Source organism: Eptatretus burgeri, chromosome 3, assembly GCF_056783735.1.
Source record: "Eptatretus burgeri isolate ZD-2024b chromosome 3, Ebu_testis_v1, whole genome shotgun sequence".
Lineage (NCBI taxonomy): Eukaryota > Metazoa > Chordata > Myxini > Myxiniformes > Myxinidae > Eptatretus > Eptatretus burgeri.
In genome coordinates this window covers 144,117,946-144,139,400 of record NC_140963.1, presented here as the reverse complement: position 1 = coordinate 144,139,400, position 21,455 = coordinate 144,117,946, and the positions used below count along the sequence as shown (strand labels likewise).

General features: G+C 47.9%; 1 protein-coding gene, 1 long non-coding RNA gene and 2 pseudogenes across 3 annotated transcripts in view; 3 read left to right on the top strand and 1 right to left on the bottom strand.

Moving 5' to 3' along the window:
* Window positions 1-221, bottom strand: part of LOC147031208 (acetylcholine receptor subunit alpha-like) — a 96,176-nt gene extending 95,955 nt beyond the window's left edge. Inside the window, exon 1 of one of the 2 annotated variants that reach the window (XM_085876050.1) lies at window positions 11-221. In XM_085876050.1, coding sequence (XP_085732176.1) covers window positions 11-56 — 46 coding nt within the window. In that variant the 5' untranslated portion in view covers window positions 57-221. The remainder of the gene's footprint in view (window positions 1-10) is intronic. The other variant, XM_085876049.1, reaches the window with a different exon arrangement.
* On the top strand, window positions 5-18,603 carry LOC147031205 (uncharacterized). The gene is made up of 3 exons (XR_015056738.1): window positions 5-289; window positions 16,743-16,835; window positions 17,826-18,603. It is a non-coding gene; the product is annotated as an uncharacterized LOC147031205 (long non-coding RNA).
* LOC147031207 (uncharacterized) lies at window positions 1,086-3,514 on the top strand (annotated as a pseudogene).
* On the top strand, window positions 5,204-12,304 carry LOC147031206 (uncharacterized; annotated as a pseudogene).
* Window positions 18,604-21,455: the final 2,852 nt, after the last annotated feature.

Genomic DNA, 21,455 nt, shown 5'->3' with positions numbered 1-21,455 from the left:
CACGACTTACCCAAGTACAACTGGAGGAATACAGCCAGGCTGAGGTGTGCCATCATGAGGCACAATGTGAAGGTCCCTGGGTCGTTCACAACCTCAAAACCTGATATTAAAGGGGATCTGTATGGTTCACCATTGTCACAGTTCGAGGAAGCATGGGATAGACTGTTCGAAATAGCTCCCTTTCCAAGAAGACAACCGCAGCACGAGAACTGATCCAGCACTTGCATTCTTCGTCAGAGAATCCTCACCAAATGTCAACGAGTTGAACTCCAGCAAAGCAATGATGAATGTATGTATACACACGTACACATACATACACACGTACACATACATACACACGTACACATACATACACACGTACACATACATACACACGTACACACACATACACACGTACACATACACATACATACACACGTACACATACATACACACGTACACATACATACACACGTACACATACATACACACGTACACACACATACACACGTACACATACATGCACACATACAAATACATACACACGTACACATACACACACATACACATACGTACACACGTACACATACATACACACACATACACACGTACACATACATACACACATACAAATACATAAGCACGTACACATACATACACACGTACACATACAATACACACGTACACATACATACACACGTACACATACACACATACACATACATACACACGTACACATACATACACACGTACACATACATACACACGCACATACACATACACGCGTACACATACATACACGCGTACACATACATACGCACGTAAACAGACACACGCACATACACATACACACGTACACACATACACATAAACACGTACACATACATAAACACATACACATACACATACACACGTACACACACATACACACGTGCACATACACATACATACACACGTAAACATACACACGTAAACATACACACGCACATACACATACACACGCACACACATACACACGTACACATACATACACATACACACGTACACATACATACACATACACACGTACACATACATAAACACGTACACATACATACACACATAAACATACACACGTACATATACATACACACATAAACATACACACGTACACATGCATACACACACACGTACACATACATACACACATACACACGTACATATACATACACACGTTGACAAACATACACACATAAACATACACATACACATGTACATATACATGCACACGTACACATACATACATATGTACACACACATACACATGTACACATACACACATACGTACACATACATACACACACACATACACACGTATACATACACACACGTACACATACTTACACATACACATACACACGTATACATACACACACTTACACATACAAACAAACGTACACATACATACACACGTACACATACATACACACGTACAAATACGTACACATACATACACACGCACACATACACACATACACATAAACACACATACACACGTATACATACACACATACATACACATGTTCACATACATATACATACACACGTATACATACATACACACATACACATACATAAACACGTACACATACATACACATGTACACATACATACACATGAACAAATACACACAGGAACACATAAACACAGGAACACATAAACACATATACACAGGAACACATATACACAGAAACACATACACAAACACGTACACATATACACATGTACACATACACACACGAACACATACATACACACGTATACATACACACACACGAACACATACACACACACACACACTTATACATACATACACAAACACATAAACATACATACACACGTACACATACATTCACACGAACACATACATACACACGTACACATACACACACGTACGCACACAAACACACGTACACATACATACACACGTACACATACACTCATACAGAGGCACACATACATACACACGTACACATACATTCGTACACACGTTTGCATACTCATTCACATGTACACAGACATAAACACGTACACACATACACATACACACACGTTCACACATGTTCACATACATATACACATCCACATACTCTCATACACACGTACACATACATATACACGTACACTCGTGCACATACATACACACGTACACTCGTACACATACACACACACACACACACACACACACACACACACACACATACACATGTGCACATACATACACATGTACACATACATACACTCATACACATACATACACACCTCCACATACATACACAAACACTCATACACACGTAAACATACATACACATGTACCCATACACGTATACATACACTCATACATACGCAAGTACACATACACTCATACACACTTCCACATACATACACATGTACACATACATATACACTCATACACACGTACACATACATACACACGTTCACATACACTCATACACACGTACACATACATACACACGTTCACATACATAAACACGTACACACATACATACACACACGCACACATACATACATATACATACACATACACATACATACACGTACACATACATACACATACATACACATACACACCTACATATACATACGCACGTACACATACATACATATGTACACATACATACACATACACATACATACACACGTACACATACACACATACACACGTATACATACACACACGTACACATACATACACATACACACTTACACATACACACACATACACACGTACACATACATACACATGCACACATACACACACACATACATACACACGTACACATAAACACACATACACATGTGTACATACACATGTACACATACACACATACATACACATACACATACACATGTACACATACATATTGTTGTGGTTACCAAATTCGCAAACCACCATTCAGGTCCCTTAGGTGAGGTATCTCGGTAAGTACATGTGTAGTTAGGCCCAAACCCGTTGTCTAGTGGGAATACATGTCATTTATGGGAGCTGCGACTCTTCAGGATAGCCGTTTTTCTTTTACTATCTTTATTTTGGACCAACCGCCATGATTACCACCACAACCACAACATCAACCACCAACCACAACGCCGCTTCACCACAACCGCCACGACCTTCACGTCACACCTCGCAACCGTAGCATCGCCACCGTTCTTGCCCCGCTGTGGGTACCGGTGTTGGACTCGTGCAGGGCGCGCGTCGAACAGCGTGTACACAATCAAGGATTTTGTGCTTCAAAAACGGATCAAAAACGACACACGCCCACTTTTTGCCGTCCAATCGGTGAGCGAGGGGCGATTTGGCCCCGCCTCCAGGACGATCGATATATGCAAATTTGTGGATCAAAAGGCCTTCACGCCCACTTTTTCTCGGGCCAATGGGGAGCGAGGTGAAAGGTCAAAGGGAGGGGGTCAAAGGCGAAGCTACGGGGGGGATAAAAGGACCGTGTTCGAGAGTCAGAAGAGTCCAGAGGGGAGAGTCAGGTCGGTCGGAGAGTCAAGAGTCGGAGGGTGGAGAGTCGGAGAGTCCAGAGGCGGAGAGTAGGAGAGTCGGAAGCAGAGGGTCAAGACTTCGCGGGCGGTGGAGCTGCTCGTCGTGTGCGTTGGAGTCGGAACGGAGGGGACGAGCTGTGGAAAGGCGGCGACACCAGACGAGGGGGTGCTCGCGTCGTGCAGGGAGCTGCACCCGAGGGAGGCCGACAGCGCGACCTGGCCGAGGTGGAGACGCACACCAGGGATAATAAAGATCCTCTATACCCCGAGCATCAACAACCCCCTCCTGTTTCCCCCCGCGCTGAGATAGTGCGACCAAGGGGGCCCCTTTCCCACCCCCTACCAGACACCCTCCGCGAGGTCCGCGGAGTTGGGGCGCCATCGCCGCTCCGCGTCTCATCACCAGACGGGTAGGCGCGACCCGGTCTCGGCCTCAGGCCCGCCTCATCCTTGAGGGTATTTCTTTTCCTTGGTTTTGGGTATGTGTTGTCGGCGCCGTCTGTGAGGTAGAATTGTATAAGTGTTGCCGTGTGCTCGGTAGTCGGTATAAGCTCTGCATTGTCTTCGCTTTTATATTTGCTTTTTGTGTAAATGGAATTGTGTTTTTTCTGTGTGCTTTTGGTGGAATTGAATGTGTGCTTCCCGTGTGCCGCGAATAAATGTGCTTTATTGTGGAACTGTTTCCCGCTTCGCTTCGTCATTTCTCCCATTGAATCCTCATCTTGCTTCACGTAAAGGGTTGGTAGTGGGCTGAATACGCCCGATAATTAATCGAACCGTCGAGGTCGACGATAACACCGCTCGGTTATTCTGATAGTACGGAACGGGTCGCTTAAGTGGCCCGTGTCCGAAGTCGACCTGCGGCGAGGTGCGATCGCCCGGTCTACCCTCCGCGTGGGTACTTAGGTAGGTCGAATTTGGCGAGCAACCCTATCCCACGCGGGGGCTGATTGGCTCGATCGCGGTGAGACCGAAAGGTCCACCCGTGACTGGTTCCCGGCGTTAGTCCGAGAGGGTCACGACTGGATTGTCCGTCCGGTGGGCGACGTGCCGCGATTCGAGTTACGTGGCCGTCAGCACGCCGGCGGGCACGAAAACCGCAACACTGGTGTCAGGTCGTGCGATACAAATTCATCGCCCTCCTCGCGGCACTGGTATCGGAGAACAGGAAAACGGGCTCTCCTGTCTCCGGCTAAATTCACGGGAATCGGTCCAGGGGTGAGAGAAGCGACCCCCGATTCCCTCCAAATTACGAGCGAGCAAATTAACCCTTCACGAGAAGCAAGATGGCGTCTCAAGGCGAGCGGGAGCCGGGGGTATTAGAAATGGATGTAGAATGTGTAGGATCCATGGTCCAGGATGGAATCCCCGAGCGGGAAATGTTGATTGTGCAGGAACACGGACTCGCCCAACTGAACCCAGGGCCCGAGGTGGGTGCGGCAGCGGCCGCGGTGTATGACACATCCCCCCCCCCCCTCTCCACCAAGACCCTTCCCCAACCCCTGCCGAAACGGCTCACTTGAGTGCATCCGACATGGCCCAGCTATTCACCATGCTGGCACAAATGAAAACTGAATTTATAAACGAAATAAAAAGCATGAGCAAGCAAATGAAGGAAGAAACGAAAAAGCTGCGGGGTGAGACGCAGAACATGGGCCGATGCCTGCAGGCGGGCATGAAGGCCGTAAGCAGGGAACCTGAAATGGCGACTCCACGTGTAGGAACGAACGAGCTGGGAGGGGGTGCAACGGCTGACAGGCCCGCGGTGGAGGCGGGTGAAAAAATAATTCGGGGGACGTGTTGGGCGAGGGTCGTGACGATGACCGAAAGGGAAAAATTAAATGGGGAGACCAAAACGTGTGAGACGAGACACGAGGTGACGACAAAGGAAATAATAGTTGAGACTCGGGAGATAGAGGGTGAATTGGACGGGGTAAGTGACGCACACACACACACGGAGGTAGTGGAGGACAATGGGGGTGAGCTCGCGGAGCGTGCAGGGACCCAGTGCGAGCACCTGGATGGCCTCCTCCAGGAACGAGGGGAGGGAGTCTGCACCCTTGAGGCGAGTCACGACCAGGTGAGTTCGGTCGTGCTTTGCGAGGTTGAGGGGACGAGTGCTGTGGACAGGTGCACGGAGAGCTTGGGGGGTATAGAGGCCCCGGAGACCCTTGTGGGGACACGAATCCCCAGTGTGGTTGTCCCTGTGTGTGTGGTGCAAGGTGTGAGTGCGACCCCGTGTGTGAGTGGTGTGGTGGCGATGGTGCCAGGGTACGTGCTTCCCAGCACGCCGTGTGTAGATGAGGCACCGTGTGTGAGTGTCGCCGTGTGTGTGAATGAGGAACCGCGGGTGAGTGCCCTCGCGTGTGTGAGTGAGGCACGGTGTGTGGATGAGGCACCGCGGTTGAGTTCCCCCGCGTGTATGAGTGAGGCACGGTGTGTGGATGAGGCACAGCGGTTGAGTGCCCCCGTGTGTGTGAGTAGTGAGGTACGCGTGAGTGAACGGCCGAGTGCAAGGGAGACCGTGTGTGTGAGAGAGCGGTATGTGAGGGAGATGTCGGTTGGCATGCGGGAGCACGCAGCCGCGTCTCCCGGTGTGAATGTGATGGAGTGGACTGTGTGCGTCGTAACACGCAGGTATGCGTGTGTGGAATGGAGACGACGACGGCGACATGTAAAGAAAGAAAGCCGAGTAGCGGCTGTAGTTGTTTCGGGGACCGTGCCGGGTTCACCCAGCAGGGAGCACGCGGTTCGTGCTGTGCAACGCACGAGACCACCACGTGCTCGCTTGCGAGAGTGAAGTCCCGGTCCGGAAACGCCAGCGGTGGATTTGCCGATCCCGCGGACGGACAAAGTTTAGGCAGGTAAACGGATTTGGACCGGACGGGTTCTCCACGCGATCGTGTGTGTGTTAAGCTCCAACGGGCAAAGCACATGTGTTCGCGTGGGGAACCCCTCGAGACGTGGGGCTTGTGTTTTTTTTTATGCGCACGGTGACGTCATGGCTGCACGTGTGGTTGGAATCCGGCAGGAGGGGTATCTCTGCCGGATGGTACCGTCCAAGGAGGGACGAGGAACACGTGCAGCTGCATGACGTCACGGGCAGGTGCAAAGTGCGCGAGCTCTGAGTTGCCGCGCAGGTGCTGCGCATGAAAAAAAAAACAAAAAAAAAAAAAACAGTAAGCCTCACTTTCGGGTGCACAGGATTCCTGGGCAAGGGGTGAAAGACCCCCTCACCCTGGGCACAGGATGAAAACTAGTTAGGGGGAAGGGTTTGCTTAGTTAGACCGACTCCATGGGGCAGGGGTAAGTCCTCATGGAGTCCGTGGAATGGATTAGTTAGAGGGATTGTAGCCAGATTTAGGTTGGGAAATAAAATGATTTATTTTGAGACAGTGACAGACTTGAGAATGTGTAGTGGGGACGTAGCTTAGCTGCGTAGTGTTAAAAGGAACGTGCTACTAGTTTAAGGGACGACGTGGGAGCACGAGTTAGTTAGGGGATGTAGTTAGAAGGATGACAGAGTTCAGTGGTGTGTGTGTTGAAGAGTTGGTGAGTTGTGAGGTGAGTACTTGTTGAGTGAGTGAGGCCAGCGGGTCTGTGTGTATGGAGCGAATGGGGAATGCATGGTGCGATGAGTGATTGGGGGGAGGAGTGACTCCCGCCCAAGGGACCCCGGGGTCAGTGTAGATTGAGTTAGCTGGGTTAGTCAAATTGAAAAATGGAGGTCGTTTTGTTGTTGGTGGGAAAGTAGGCTCGAGACCCATTTGGAGGGGTGCAGGAGCCCTGTTGACGGGCTTGGGAGCGTGGCTGCGAAAGGTGAGTATCGCTGAGTGGGTACCCCAGGCACCAGGCTAGTCGGCCGCGGTAGGCCATGGGCCCATGGGGGGCCGGGATAGAGTAGTGGGCACGGGTGCGCCTGCTTGGTGCGGGGGCCCGGGGCGCCATTAGCCGTGTGGGCAGTGTTGTGGGCACGGGTGACCCTCGGAAAGGGGCCCGGGAGGCCGGCCTGCCACGTGTGCGTTTCAGGGGAGGTGCCATGGGGGGGCACTCCCCGGTGTTAGGGAGCTGGTAGGCTCGGAGGCAGTGTAGTGCCCGGGGGTGCCATAGCGGGAGATTCGGCAGAGGTTCGTGCCTGCCTAAGGGAGCCACGTGTCCCAGCCAGGAGACCGTGTGAGGGCACGGAGAGAAAATTGGGGGGCGAGGCCCGAAATTGTAAGGACACCAACACAGGCGACGGGAATCTGGGTTGTTAGAACCAATAGTTTAAGCGAGAGGGGCTTGTTGAAAGCCCCGGGGTAGTTTAACAGTTAAATGGTTAGGGTAGATTAGGAAGTGTACCCCTCCGCACCATCCATCCCCTCGCTGTCGTTGTGGGCCGCTGGACCCACTTGGTGTTTAGATCGCCGAACTCTGGGGAGGCCATTCTGAGGCTTGAGTTGGGCCTCGACACAGGACGCTAGCTCTCCCTTATTCCCCTCCGGGAAGGGAACGTAGGGGTTGGGAGTAGGCTAGGTGACAGGATAGGTTAGCCGAACAAAGACGATAAAGGGGGTTCGGGGACGATTTATAGTGGGGAAGTAAAAATAAAAACAATAAAAAAATAAGTTGGGGCTAAATTGGGGTTTGACACATTAAGGGAGTGGGTATGTACAGTGACAGGCAAAGGCGATAGGTTGGGAGGGAGACAGGTAGGTAGGTCCAAGCCCGCCTTCCAAGTGGCCAGCACCACCGCACTCCCTCCATCAACCTCCACTGAACGGCAAAGGCTGGCCAACTTCATCGGCTGGCCGTGTTTTGCTTCAAGGCGGAGGCCGGCCAACTTCATCGGCAGCTGTGTGCTGCAAGGCCTGTGCTGGCCAGTTCATCTGCTGGCTGTTTTTCTTCGAGGCCTGTGCCGGCCTGGTTCTGCGGGCTGTGTTTGCCTGCAGCGGCCTTCTTCTGCGGGCTGTGTTTGCCTGCACCTTTTCCATGCCATGCCCACTGCCCATGTTCACCAGCCCCGTTCAATTTTTGCTTTGCCCCCCCCCCCCCCCTGTTCATTGCCATGTGCGCCAGGATCAAGGCAACAGTTTGCAAGCTGCAAGAACTGCCCTGTTGGCAGCTACAACACGGGCCTGCAGTGGCGGCCCGTGCACCGTGTTTGCGTCCATGCATCCATTCGTTGTGTTCATTGCGTGTGCCACTTGAGCTGGCACGGAGACTACGTTTGTGCAGCCCATGCACCGTTGTGGTTCACTGCATTCAGTTCAAACCGTGCATCCATCCATTCGTTGTGTTCATTGCGTGTGCCACTTGAGCTGGCACGGAGACTGCGTTTGTGCAGCCTATGCACCGTTGTGGTTCACTGCGTTCAGTTCAAAAGGGAAGGCCTTGGACTGCGTGTGAGCAGCCAGCCACGTTCCCTGTCACCTGCATTGTTTGAGCCAGAGACTGCATGTGGGCAGCCTGGCTCCCTGCTAACTGCTTTTCTTTTGCAGAGTTCAGTGATCCTGGGCCATGGTTTAGTGTAAAATTTGTAAGTTAAGGTTAAGATGTACTGTAAATATGAGTGCGCCCCCGGCATGTCTGTCTTAGCGCCGGCAATTTTATTTAAGTCGTCCGTGTGAGTGAGTTTGTTTAGATAGTTACGCAGCCCTCAGGTTATTTATTTTGGGGACACGAATACCATGAATGTCGCACTCAGGGATCCGTAGGTAAAATGTACTAGGGGAAAACTACACATGATGGCACACGAAAATTTGATGACTCGGGACGAGTCTGTAAAAAGGGGAGGGGGTAGTGTTGTGGTTACCAAATTCGCAAACCACCATTCAGGTCCCTTAGGTGAGGTATCTCGGTAAGTACATGTGTAGTTCGGCCCAAACCCGTTGTCTAGTGGGAATACATGTCATTTATGCGAGCTGCGACTCTTCAGGATAGCCGTTTTTCTTTTACTATCTTTATTTTGGACCAACCGCCATGATTACCACCACAACCACAACATCAACCACCAACCACAACGCCGCTTCACCACAACCGCCACGACCTTCACGTCACACCTCGCAACCGTAGCATCGCCACCGTTCTTGCCCCGCTGTGGGTACTGGTGTTGGACTCGTGCAGGGCGCGCGTCGAACAGCGTGTACACAATCACGGATTTTGTGCTTCAAAAACGGATCAAAAACGACACACGCCCACTTTTTGCCGTCCAATCGGTGAGCGAGGGGCGATTTGGCCCCGCCTCCAGGACGATCGATATATGCAAATTTGTGGATCAAAAAGCCTTCACGCCCACTTTTTCTCGGGCCAATGGGGAGCGAGGTGAAAGGTCAAAGGGAGGGGGTCAAAGGCGAAGCTACGGGGGGATAAAAGGACCGTGTTCGTCAGTCAGGAGAGTGGAGAGTCAGAAGAGTCCAGAGGGGAGAGTCAGGAGAGTCGGAGAGTCCAGAGGCGGAGAGTGGAGAGTCGGAGAGTCCAGAGGCGGAGAGTAGGAGAGTCGGAAGCAGAGGGTCAAGACTTCGCGGGCGGTGGAGCTGCTCGTCGTGTGCGTTGGAGTCGGAACGGAGGGGACGAGCTGTGGAAAGGCGGCGACACCAGACGAGGGGGTGCTCGCGTCGTGCAGGGAGCTGCACCCGAGGGAGGCCGACAGCGCGACCTGGCCGAGGTGGAGACGCACACCAGGGATAATAAAGATCCTCTATACCCCGAGCATCAACAACCCCCTCCTGTTTCCCCCCGCGCTGAGATAGTGCGACCAAGGGGGCCCCTTTCCCACCCCCTACCAGACACCCTCCGCGAGGTCCGTGGAGTTGGGGCGCCATCGCCGCTCCGCGTCTCATCACCAGACGGGTAGGCGCGACCCGGTCTCGGCCTCAGGCCCGCCTCATCCTTGAGGGTATTTCTTTTCCTTGGTTTTGGGTATGTGTTGTCGGCGCCGTCTGTGAGGTAGAATTGTATAAGTGTTGCCGTGTGCTCGGTAGTCGGTATTAGCTCTGCATTGTCTTCGCTTTTATATTTGCTTTTTGTGTAAATGGAATTGTGTTTTTTCTGTGTGCTTTTGGTGGAATTGAATATGTGTGCTTTTCGTTCGTCGCGAATAAATGTGCTTTATTGTTGAACTGTTTCCCGCTTCGCTTCGTCATTTCTCCCATTGAATCCTCATCTTGCTTCACGTAAAGGGTTGGTAGTGGGCTGAATACGCCCGATAATTAATCGAACCGTCGAGGTCGACGATAACACCGCTCGGTTATTCTGATAGTACGGAACGGGTCGCTTAAGTGGCCCGTGTCCGAAGTCGACCTGCGGCGAGGTGCGATCGCCCGGTCTACCCTCCGCGTGGGTACTTAGGTAGGTCGAATTTGGCGAGCAACCCTATCCCACGCGGGGGCTGATTGGCTCGATCGCGGTGAGACCGAAAGGTCCACCCGTGACTGGTTCCCGGCGTTAGTCCGAGAGGGTCACGACTGGATTGTCCGTCCGGTGGGCGACGTGCCGCGATTCGAGTTACGTGGCCGTCAGCACGCCGGCGGGCGCGAAAACCGCAACAATATACATACATACACACGTACACATACATACACATACATACACATGAACACATATACACAGGAACACATATACATACACTCACACACGTACACATACATACACACCTCCACATACATACACAAACACTCATACACACGTAAACATACATACATACTCATACACGTATACCTACATACACACGTACACATACACTCATACATAAGGACGTACACATAAGCTCATACACACTTACACATACATAAACATGTACACATACATATACACTCATACACATGTACACATACACACACGTTCACACATGTTCACATACATATACACATACACATACACTCATACACACGTACACATACATAAACACGAACACACATACACATATATACACACGTACACATACATACACATACACTCATACACACGTACACATACATAAACATGAACACACATACACACGTACACATACATACGCACGCACACTAGTACACATACATACACACGTACACATACATACACACGTACACTCGTACAAGTGTACACATACACACACGTACACATACATACACACCTCCACATACATACACAAACACTCATACACACGTAGACATACACTCATAGACGTACACATACACACACATACAAACATACAATTACACATACATACACACGTACACAAACACATACATACACACGTCCGCATACATACACACGTCCACATACATACACACGTACACATATACATAAACATGTACACATACACACACGCACACATACACATGTACACACACGTACACATGTACACATACATAAACACGTACACATTCATACACACGGACACATACATACACATGTATACATACATACACATGAACACATATACACACGAACACATATACACACGAACACATACATAAACATGTACACATACACATACACGAACACATACATACACACGTATACATACACAAGTACACATACACACACGAACACATACATACACACGTACACATACATAAACACGTACACATACATACACACGTACACTTTCATAAACACGTACACATACATACACACATATACATTCATAAACACGTACACATACATTCACACGAACACATACATACACATGTACACATACATACACACGTACACATACACGTACACATACATACACATGTACACACACATACACACGTACACATACATTCATACACACGTTCACATACACTCATACACACGTACACATACATAAACACGTACACATGTACACATAGACACACGTTCACACATGTTCATATACATATACACATACAGATACACTCATACACACGCACACATAAATAAACACGAACACACATACACATATATGCACACGTACACATACATACACACGTACACTCGTACACATACGTAGACACGTACACTCGTACACATACATACACACGTACACATGTGCACATATATACACATGTGCACATTCATACACATGTGCACATTCATACACATGTGCACATTCATACAAACCTCCACATACATACACAAACACTCATACACACGTAAACATACATACACACATACCCATATACTCATACACGAATACATACATACACAAGTACACATACACTCATACATACGCACGTACACATAACACGCATACACACTTACACATACATACATATGTACACATACATATACACTCATACACATGTACACACACTCATACACACGTACACATACATTCATACACACGCACACATACACTCATACACATGCACACATACACTCATACACACGTTCACATACACTCATACACACATACACATACATAAACACGTACACACGTACACATACACACACGTTCACATACATATACACATACACTCATACACACGTTCACATACATACTCATGTACACTCGTACACATACATACACACGTACACTCGTACACATGTACACATACATACACTCACACACATACACATACAAATACACCTCCACATACATACACAAACACTCATCCACACGTAGACATACATACACACGCACACATACACTCATACACGCATTAATACATACACACGTACACATACACTCATACATACGCACGTACACATACACTCATACACACTTACACATACATACACACTTACACATACATAAACATGCACACATACATAGACACGTACACATCCACACGTACACATACATACACACACATGTACACATACATACACACATACACATACACACACACGTACATATACACTCATGCATACACATACACACGTACACATACATAAACATGTACACATACATACACACGAACGCATACATACACACGTACACATACACATGTACACACACATAAACAGGTACACATACACACGTACACAAACATACACAAATACACACACATAAACACGTACACAAACATACACATACACATACATAAACACGTACACAAAGATACACAAGTACACACACATACACAAATACACACGTACACATACATAAACATGTACACATACATACACACGAACGCATACATACACACGTACACATACACATGTACACAAACATACACAAATACACACACATAAACAGGTACACATACACTCGTACACATGTACACAGAGGGGAGAGAGGGAGGAGGAGTTGGTGGAGAAAGATGAGAGGGGAGGGGAGGGAGGGGTTGGTGGAGAAAGAGGAGAGGGGAGAGAGGGAGGAGGAGTATGTGGAGAAAGATGAGAGGGAGGATGGGGAGCGAGGAGGGAGGAGAGCGAGGAGGGAGGAGAGCGAGGAGGGAGGATGGGGAGCGAGGAGGGAGGAGAGCGAGGAGGGAGGAGGGAGGAGAGCGAGGAGGATGCAGGAGGAAGGGGAGTGGGGAAGGAGGGGAGTGGGGAAGGAGGGGAGTGGGGAGGGAGCAGAGTGGGGAGGGAGCAGAGTGGGGAGGGAGCGGAGTGGGGAGGGGTGAAAGAGGAAAGGGGAGCACGGTGGGGGAGGAGGGGTGGGAGGAAGGAGGGAGAGGAGGGGTAGAGAGAGGGGAGAATGAGGCTGGGGAGTGAGGAGAGATGGAGAGAGGGGAGAATGAGGAGGAGGAGGGGAGGGGAGAGAGGGAGAGAGAAGAGGGGTTGGTGGAGAAAGAGGAGAGGGGAGAGACGGAGGATGGGGAGTGAGGAGGGGTGGAGGAGGGAGGGGAGTGAGGAGGGGTGGAGGAGGGAGGGGAGTGAGGAGGGGTGGAAGAGGAAGGGGAGAATGGTGGGGGTGGGTGGAGGAGGGGTGGAGGAGGAAGGGGAGAAAGGTGGGGGGTGGGTGGAGGAGGGAGAAGAGTGAAGAGGGAGGGGAGGAAGGAGAGAGGAGAGGGAGAGGCGGGGTAGAGAGAGGGGAGAATGAAGATGGGGAGTAAGGAGTGGAGGAGGGATGGGAGAATGAGGAGCAGGGGAAAGAGAGAGGAGGGGAGGGAGAGAGAAGAGGGGTTGGTGGAGAAAGAGGAGAGGGGAGAGAGGGAGGAGATAGGGAGGGGAGAGGGAGGAGAGTGAAGGAGGGGAGGAAGGAGGGTAAGGTGGGAGGAGAGGGAGAGGAGGGGTAGAGAGAGGGGAGAATGAGGATGGGGAGCGAGGAGAGTTGGAGGAGGGAGGGGAGAATGAGGAGTGGGAGGGGAAAGAGAGAGGAAGGCAGAGTGAGGAGCGATGGGGGAGTGACAGGGGGTGGAGGAGTGAGAAGGGGCGGGGGAAGGTAAGGCAGTGTGAGGAGAGGGGAAGGCAACGTGAGTGGAGGGGAATGGATGGCAGTGTGAATGGACGTGAATGGAACCACATTATTAACCACTCAAGCAAGCACTCAAAATAGTTGAGAAGGAACGGCTGGCTGGGTCTTACTAAACACTGTCCGGAGATGACCCGAGACATCCAGAATATCAAACAATGCGTGAATTGGACAAATGAAACTTTTTCTCGAAGCTGGAACTGCTGCTCAGGTCAATTCCACAGGTTACATTTTGAAATTCGGTTCAGGTTAAGAGATTCTCAAGCTTATCACATTTCAGCTGTTTCGTGGGTATTTAGGGGGAGGGGCTTGGGAGGAGTTAAGTATGAGGTGAGAGGAAAGGAAGGTGGACATGCAGTGGAGCGTTAATTAACGATTCAGACCGTCTCATCAAAATGATTCTGCATAGAATACCATGAAGATGGAAACAAAACAATGTCTGAAATATATTTTCTTCCGGACATACCACAAACGCCATCCGGACACGTCAGGAAACAAACACCATCCAGATACGTCAAGAGAAAAATACCGTCTGGACATGTCAGGAGACAAACACCGTCTGGATACGTCAACAGAAAAACACCGTCCGGACACGTCAGGAGACAAACACCGTCCGGACATGTCAGGAAACAAACACCATCCGGATACGTCAAGAGAAAAACACCGTCCGGACACGTCAGGAGACAAACACTGTCCGGACATGTCAGGAAACAAACACCATCCGGATACGTCAAGAGAAAAACACCGTCCGGACACGTCAGGAGACAAACACTGTCCAGACGCGTCAGGAGACAAACAACGCCTGGACATGTCCAGAGACAAACACTGTTTGGAGATCAACAGTGCCCGGACACAGCCGGAGACAAACACTGCCCGGAGATGAACATCACACGGATACGTCCGGTGACAAACACCACCCGGAAATATACACCATCCAAACAGGTCTGGAGACAAACAGGACCCCAAAACCTCCGGAGATAAACCAGACACATCCGAAGACAAACACTGCATGGACACGTCCGGCGACAAACACTGTCCAGAGATAACCACTGCCCAGAAATGTCTGTAGACAAACGACGACGAGATGAACACCACCCAAACATGTACGGAAACAAACACTGTCGGGAGACAATCACTGTCTGGACACATCCCAAGACAAATACTGCACGGAAACGGCCTGAGACAAACACCACCACAAGGCAAACAATGCCCCGACACGTCCGGAAACAAGCACCGTCCAGAGATCACAACACCAGATACGTGCGGATATAAACACTGCTGGAAATGACTGGACACAAACACCGTCTGGAGACAAAAATTTGCCCGGACATGACCAGTGAAAAACACCACCCCAACACATCTGGAGACAAACACCTCCCAGAGACAAACATCACCTGGAGTGCAGACAAACACTGTGCAGAGACAAACACCATCTGGAGGGGTCTGGAGACAAACACCGTCTGGCCACGTCTGGACACATCCAGAGACAAACACTGCTCCTACATGTCTGAAGACAAAAAATGCCCAGAGATAAACACTGCAATGCCTGGAGATAAACACTGCCCAGACACGTCAGGAGACAAACACCACCCGGAGACGTCTGTAGACAAACACCGTTTGGAAACAAACACCATCCGGTCCAGCCACAAACCACCACCGCTATGTTCAGTGTTTAGGTTTCTGTGAGGGCAGGGAGGGGGTGGTTAGGGAAGTCCTTCGTGAAAGTGATGGTTCGTGTTGTTGAAATTACCCATTGAGTGCACGCTATTTCATTGTGTGAAGATTTCCTTTGCTAGCTGCATGATGCAAGTTGCAATTTTAAAATAGTTTTGTTGCATGATGCAAACTCCAGAAATACCTGTTTTTTTGAAATGATGCCCTTATTGTTAAACTATTTATTGTCTAACCTGTTAATCTCTGACAGTTTGGCTTCCGACCTGACTATTCCACCTTTGATATGTTACAACTTCTGACAAAGAAGTGAGTGGATGCTTTGAAGCACAAGCAAGAGATTCAGGTGATTTCTGGATTTACTCGATCCTTTCATACTGTCTTTCATCCAGCCTTTGTTTCTAAGTTGTCTTCATTTGGTTAGCAGGGCCCCCTGCTAAACTCGTTTTATGATTTATGCTGTGAGCAGAAATAGCAAATGGCCCTCGATGGTGTCCTTTCCATTGATCTTTCCCTTCAGACAGGGATTCCACAAAGTGATTTTTTAAGGACCCACATTATTATTGAGCTCACCGGGTGTTGACTTGATGGTTAAGGTGGCTGGCTAAAGATCATAGGTTCTTGAGTTCGAGCTCCTATCATTCTGATGAACACCAGGTGGGTTGACACATTCTGCCATCCTTATGAAGTCAGCAAAATGAGTTCCAGCTCACTGGAAACAGGGCGTACAGCATCAGTGGCACAGCTCCTGGCAATGATGCAACAGCAGCCACAGGATGCATATGAAATTAATGAACGAATCATTGATCTGCATCAATGATCTGCCTAATTTGCTTGAAAACCAACTTTAACATTTTGCCAATGACTGCACCATGTGCAGAATGATGCATCGCTCTTTGTGAAAGGCTGGCCACTGGCGAATCCCTTCGGTCAGACCAGTGTCCAAGGGTTGAAGGTTACAACTGGCTTTGCTTCTCCTGCCCTTGAATACTGCTGCCCTCCCCAAGATACCCCAAGTCACACATGTTCCTCAGTAAACCCTCACCTGGTCGTCATCTCCAAATCCAAACTGGATGCCCACTTCACTTCAGCCTTTCAAATGCACGGCCCATCATCACCTCATGCACATTCACAATCTCCTGTACACACGATGATTCTTTCACATTCTGTTCCTCTCTGGGCCAATCGCTTTTTGTGTTATTCTTCCTTTCCTGTATCTGTCCATCCACCCCATAAACCCTGATTGTTTGCACACTTGCGCAACACTTCCTCCACTTGTGACATCACTTCCTTTACTTATGGCATCACTTCATACTTTTGCATGTGTGCCTTACAGGTGGCCATGCTTGTTTTGTCCTCCGACTCCACAACCACTCTTCTCCTACTTGTGGAGCAGTTTTCGTTCAATACACAGCTGCGCTAGCTGTGCGACTGGTATGTCATTCAATGGAAGAGAGGGACATCGGCCATGGTGCCTCGATGTCGCTGACAAGTGTTGGTAACTGGTACATCGCTGGTACCCGCCGTCCTCACTCATGTCGTCAGGTGTGCTTAACTGGGCAGGACCATTCCAACATGGCGATCGGCGAATTCTGCGACAGCGGTATTCCAGAACTGAACTTTTTGATTTAAAACCACCTGGTGAGTCAGTTCCTTTATTATCCAAATGAGGTGTGGAAGACCTTGAAACCCTCAAACTAACTAAAGTCGAAATCCAACGCATTTGCAGAGCTGGTCTGCATTCTTGAAGGAAGATTATTGTCTTGTTTGGCCAACCAAGGCCACGACATTCACGTCTGCAACACGATCGTCATGCGGTAAAATCAAACCCTCTTGACGTGCAACCGCAAGACTCCGTTTGTAGGTCCAATCCAAACACTACAGGACCATTTCAACACTTTAACATCACTCCATCTTTTATCTCAATAAATACAAGATCCCTGGTTCAACACAGTGATGAACTCGAGGTTATGTTGAACATCAACCACAATGAAATAGCTGTAATCAGGGGAACATGGTTTCCCTCTGAAATTGTTAATGGTGTGTTTGCAACATCCAAATTTGCTCATATTAGCAAACCCCACTGCAATAAACGAGGTGGAGATGTAGCTATATATGTGTGTGTGTATACATATATATATATATATATATATATATATATATATATATATATATATATATATATATATATATATATAAAAGTATATATATATATGTATATATATATATATATATATATATATATATATATATATATATATATATATATATATATATATATATATATATACAAGTATATATATATATGTATATAAACACACACACACACACAGTGGGGAGAACAAGTATTTGATACACTGCCGATTTTGCAGGTTTTCCCACTTACAAAGCACGTAAAGGTCTGTAATTTTTATCAGAGGTACACTTCAACTGTGAAAGATGGAATCTAAAACAAAAATCCTGAAAATCACATTGTATGATTTTTAAATAATTAATTTGCATTTTATTGCATGAAATAAGTATTTGATCACCCACCAACCAGTAAGAATTCCGGCTCTCACAGACCTGTTAGTTTTGTCTTTAAGAAGCCCTCCCATTCGCCACTCATTACGTGCATTAACTGCACCAGTTTGAACTCGTTATCTGCATAAAAGACAGCTGTCTGCACTCAATCAATCAAACTCCAACCTCTCCACAATGGGCAAGACCAGAGAGCTGTCGAAGGACATCAGGGACAAAATTGTAGACTTGCACAAGGCTGGGATGGGCTACAGGACAATAGGCAAGCAGCTTCGTGAGAAGGCAACAACTGTTGGCGCAATTATTAGAAAATGGAAGAAGTTCAAGATAACAGTCACTCTCCCTCAGTCTGGGGCTCCATGCAAGATCTCACCTCGTGGAGCCTCAATGATCATGAGAGGTGAGGGATCAGCCCAGAACTACATGGCAGAACCTGGTCAATGACCTGAAGAGAGCTGGGACCACAGTATCAAAGAAAACCATAATTAACACACTACGCCATCATGGATTAAAATCCTGCAGTGCACGCAAGGTCCCTCTGCTCAAGCCAGCGCATGTCCAGGCCCATCTGAAGTTTGCCAATGACCATCTGGATGATCCAGAGGAGGAATGGGAGAAGGTTATGTGGTCTGATGAGACCAAAATAGAGCTTTTTGGTTTAAGCTCCACTCGCCGTGTTTGGAGGAAGAAGAAGGATGAGTACAACCCCAAGAACACCATCCCAACCGTGAAGCATGGTGGTGGAAACATCATTCTTTGGGGATGCTTTTCTGCAAAGGGGACAGGATGACTGCACCGTATTGAGGGAAGGATGGATGGGGCCATGTATCGCGAGATCTTGGCCAACAACCTCCTTCCCTCAACAAGAGCATTGAAGATGGGGCATGGCTGGGTCTTCCAGCATGACAACGACCCGAAACACACAGCCAGGGCAACTAAGGAGTGGCTCCGTAAGAAGCATCTCAAGGTCGTGGAGTGGTCGAGCCAGTCTCCAGACCTGAACCCAATAGAAAATCTTTGGAGGGAGCTGAAAGTCTGTGTTGTCCAGCGACAGTCCCGAAACCTGAAGAATCTGGAGAAGATCTGTATGGAGGAGTGGGCCAAAATCTCTGCTGCAGTCTGTGCAAACCTGGTTAAGAACTACAGGAAACGTCTGATCTCTGTAATTGCAAACAAAGGTTTCTGTACCAAATATTAAGTTCTGTTTTTCTGATGTATCAAATACTTATTTCATGCAATAAAATGCAAATTAATTATTTAAAAATCATACAATGTGATTTTCAGGATTTTTGTATAAGATTCCGTCTTTCACAGTTGAAGTGGACCTATGATGAAAACTTCAGACCTCTAGGTGCTTTGTAAGTGGGAAAACCTGCAAAATCGGCAGTGTATCAAATACTTGTTCTCCCCACTATATATATATATATATATATATATATATATATATATATATATATATATATATATATATATATATATATATATATATATATATATATATATTTATTTGAGAGAGAATCCAAGTACGATCTTTGAAGGAAATCTCTGTACCAGATGAACTTGAAGTAACTTGGGTGTGGACTCGCCGTGAGCGGTTACCTTGGACAATTAGTGGTTTGATTGTACGTGACGTCTACCATCTTCCTGCTTCACCATATGATGCTCTTCTCATTGAATGTATATCCTCCATATTAGATACTCTATAGGAGTTGTGATTCTTGGTGTTATCGATAAGGTGGACACTTGATTAATCTGTCAATTAACTGCTAGTCCAAGTTGTTAAAACCCTGACCAGAGGTCAAGCTATCTTGAATAAGATTTTAACGAATTTAAAACACCACAACGATGAGTCCAAGTCATCGACACCCATTGGGCTGAGTGATCATCACACAGTTCTGTGGCAACCTCTGCAATCCGCCAAGAAGCGTCACGTTCTCCCTACACGTATTGTCCATCCTATTGCAGACTCGGATCAACGAGCATTTGGTCAGTGGATAACTAACGACAAATGGAGTGAGGTTGAAGTTACCAAAACTGCACCAAGAAAAAAAACTTCCATATTGTGCGAGGTATTGCACAAAGCTATCGATAAAAATTTTTTTTCCAACTAAAGTCACATCCATCCACCTAGAAGGTATTTAAATGACATCAATGACATCAGACAAAAAAAAAATTTTTTCCAATCGTAAATTATTTTTATGGCGATTGCTACTCAGTAAAATAGATTAGATTCGATTAGATTAGTAAAGCGAGCTAAGCGACTTTTCCACGATTCCAGCGTTGGCAAATTGAAAAAGCTTAACCCTCGGCAGTGGCATCTTCAAATAATAATAATAATAATAATGAAAAAATAAATAACTTCCTGGACATAACAGGAAAACAAGTTTTACCTTGTCGGGGTTATCACTGAAGGATGCTGCCAATGAAATGAACCAACGTTGCATCT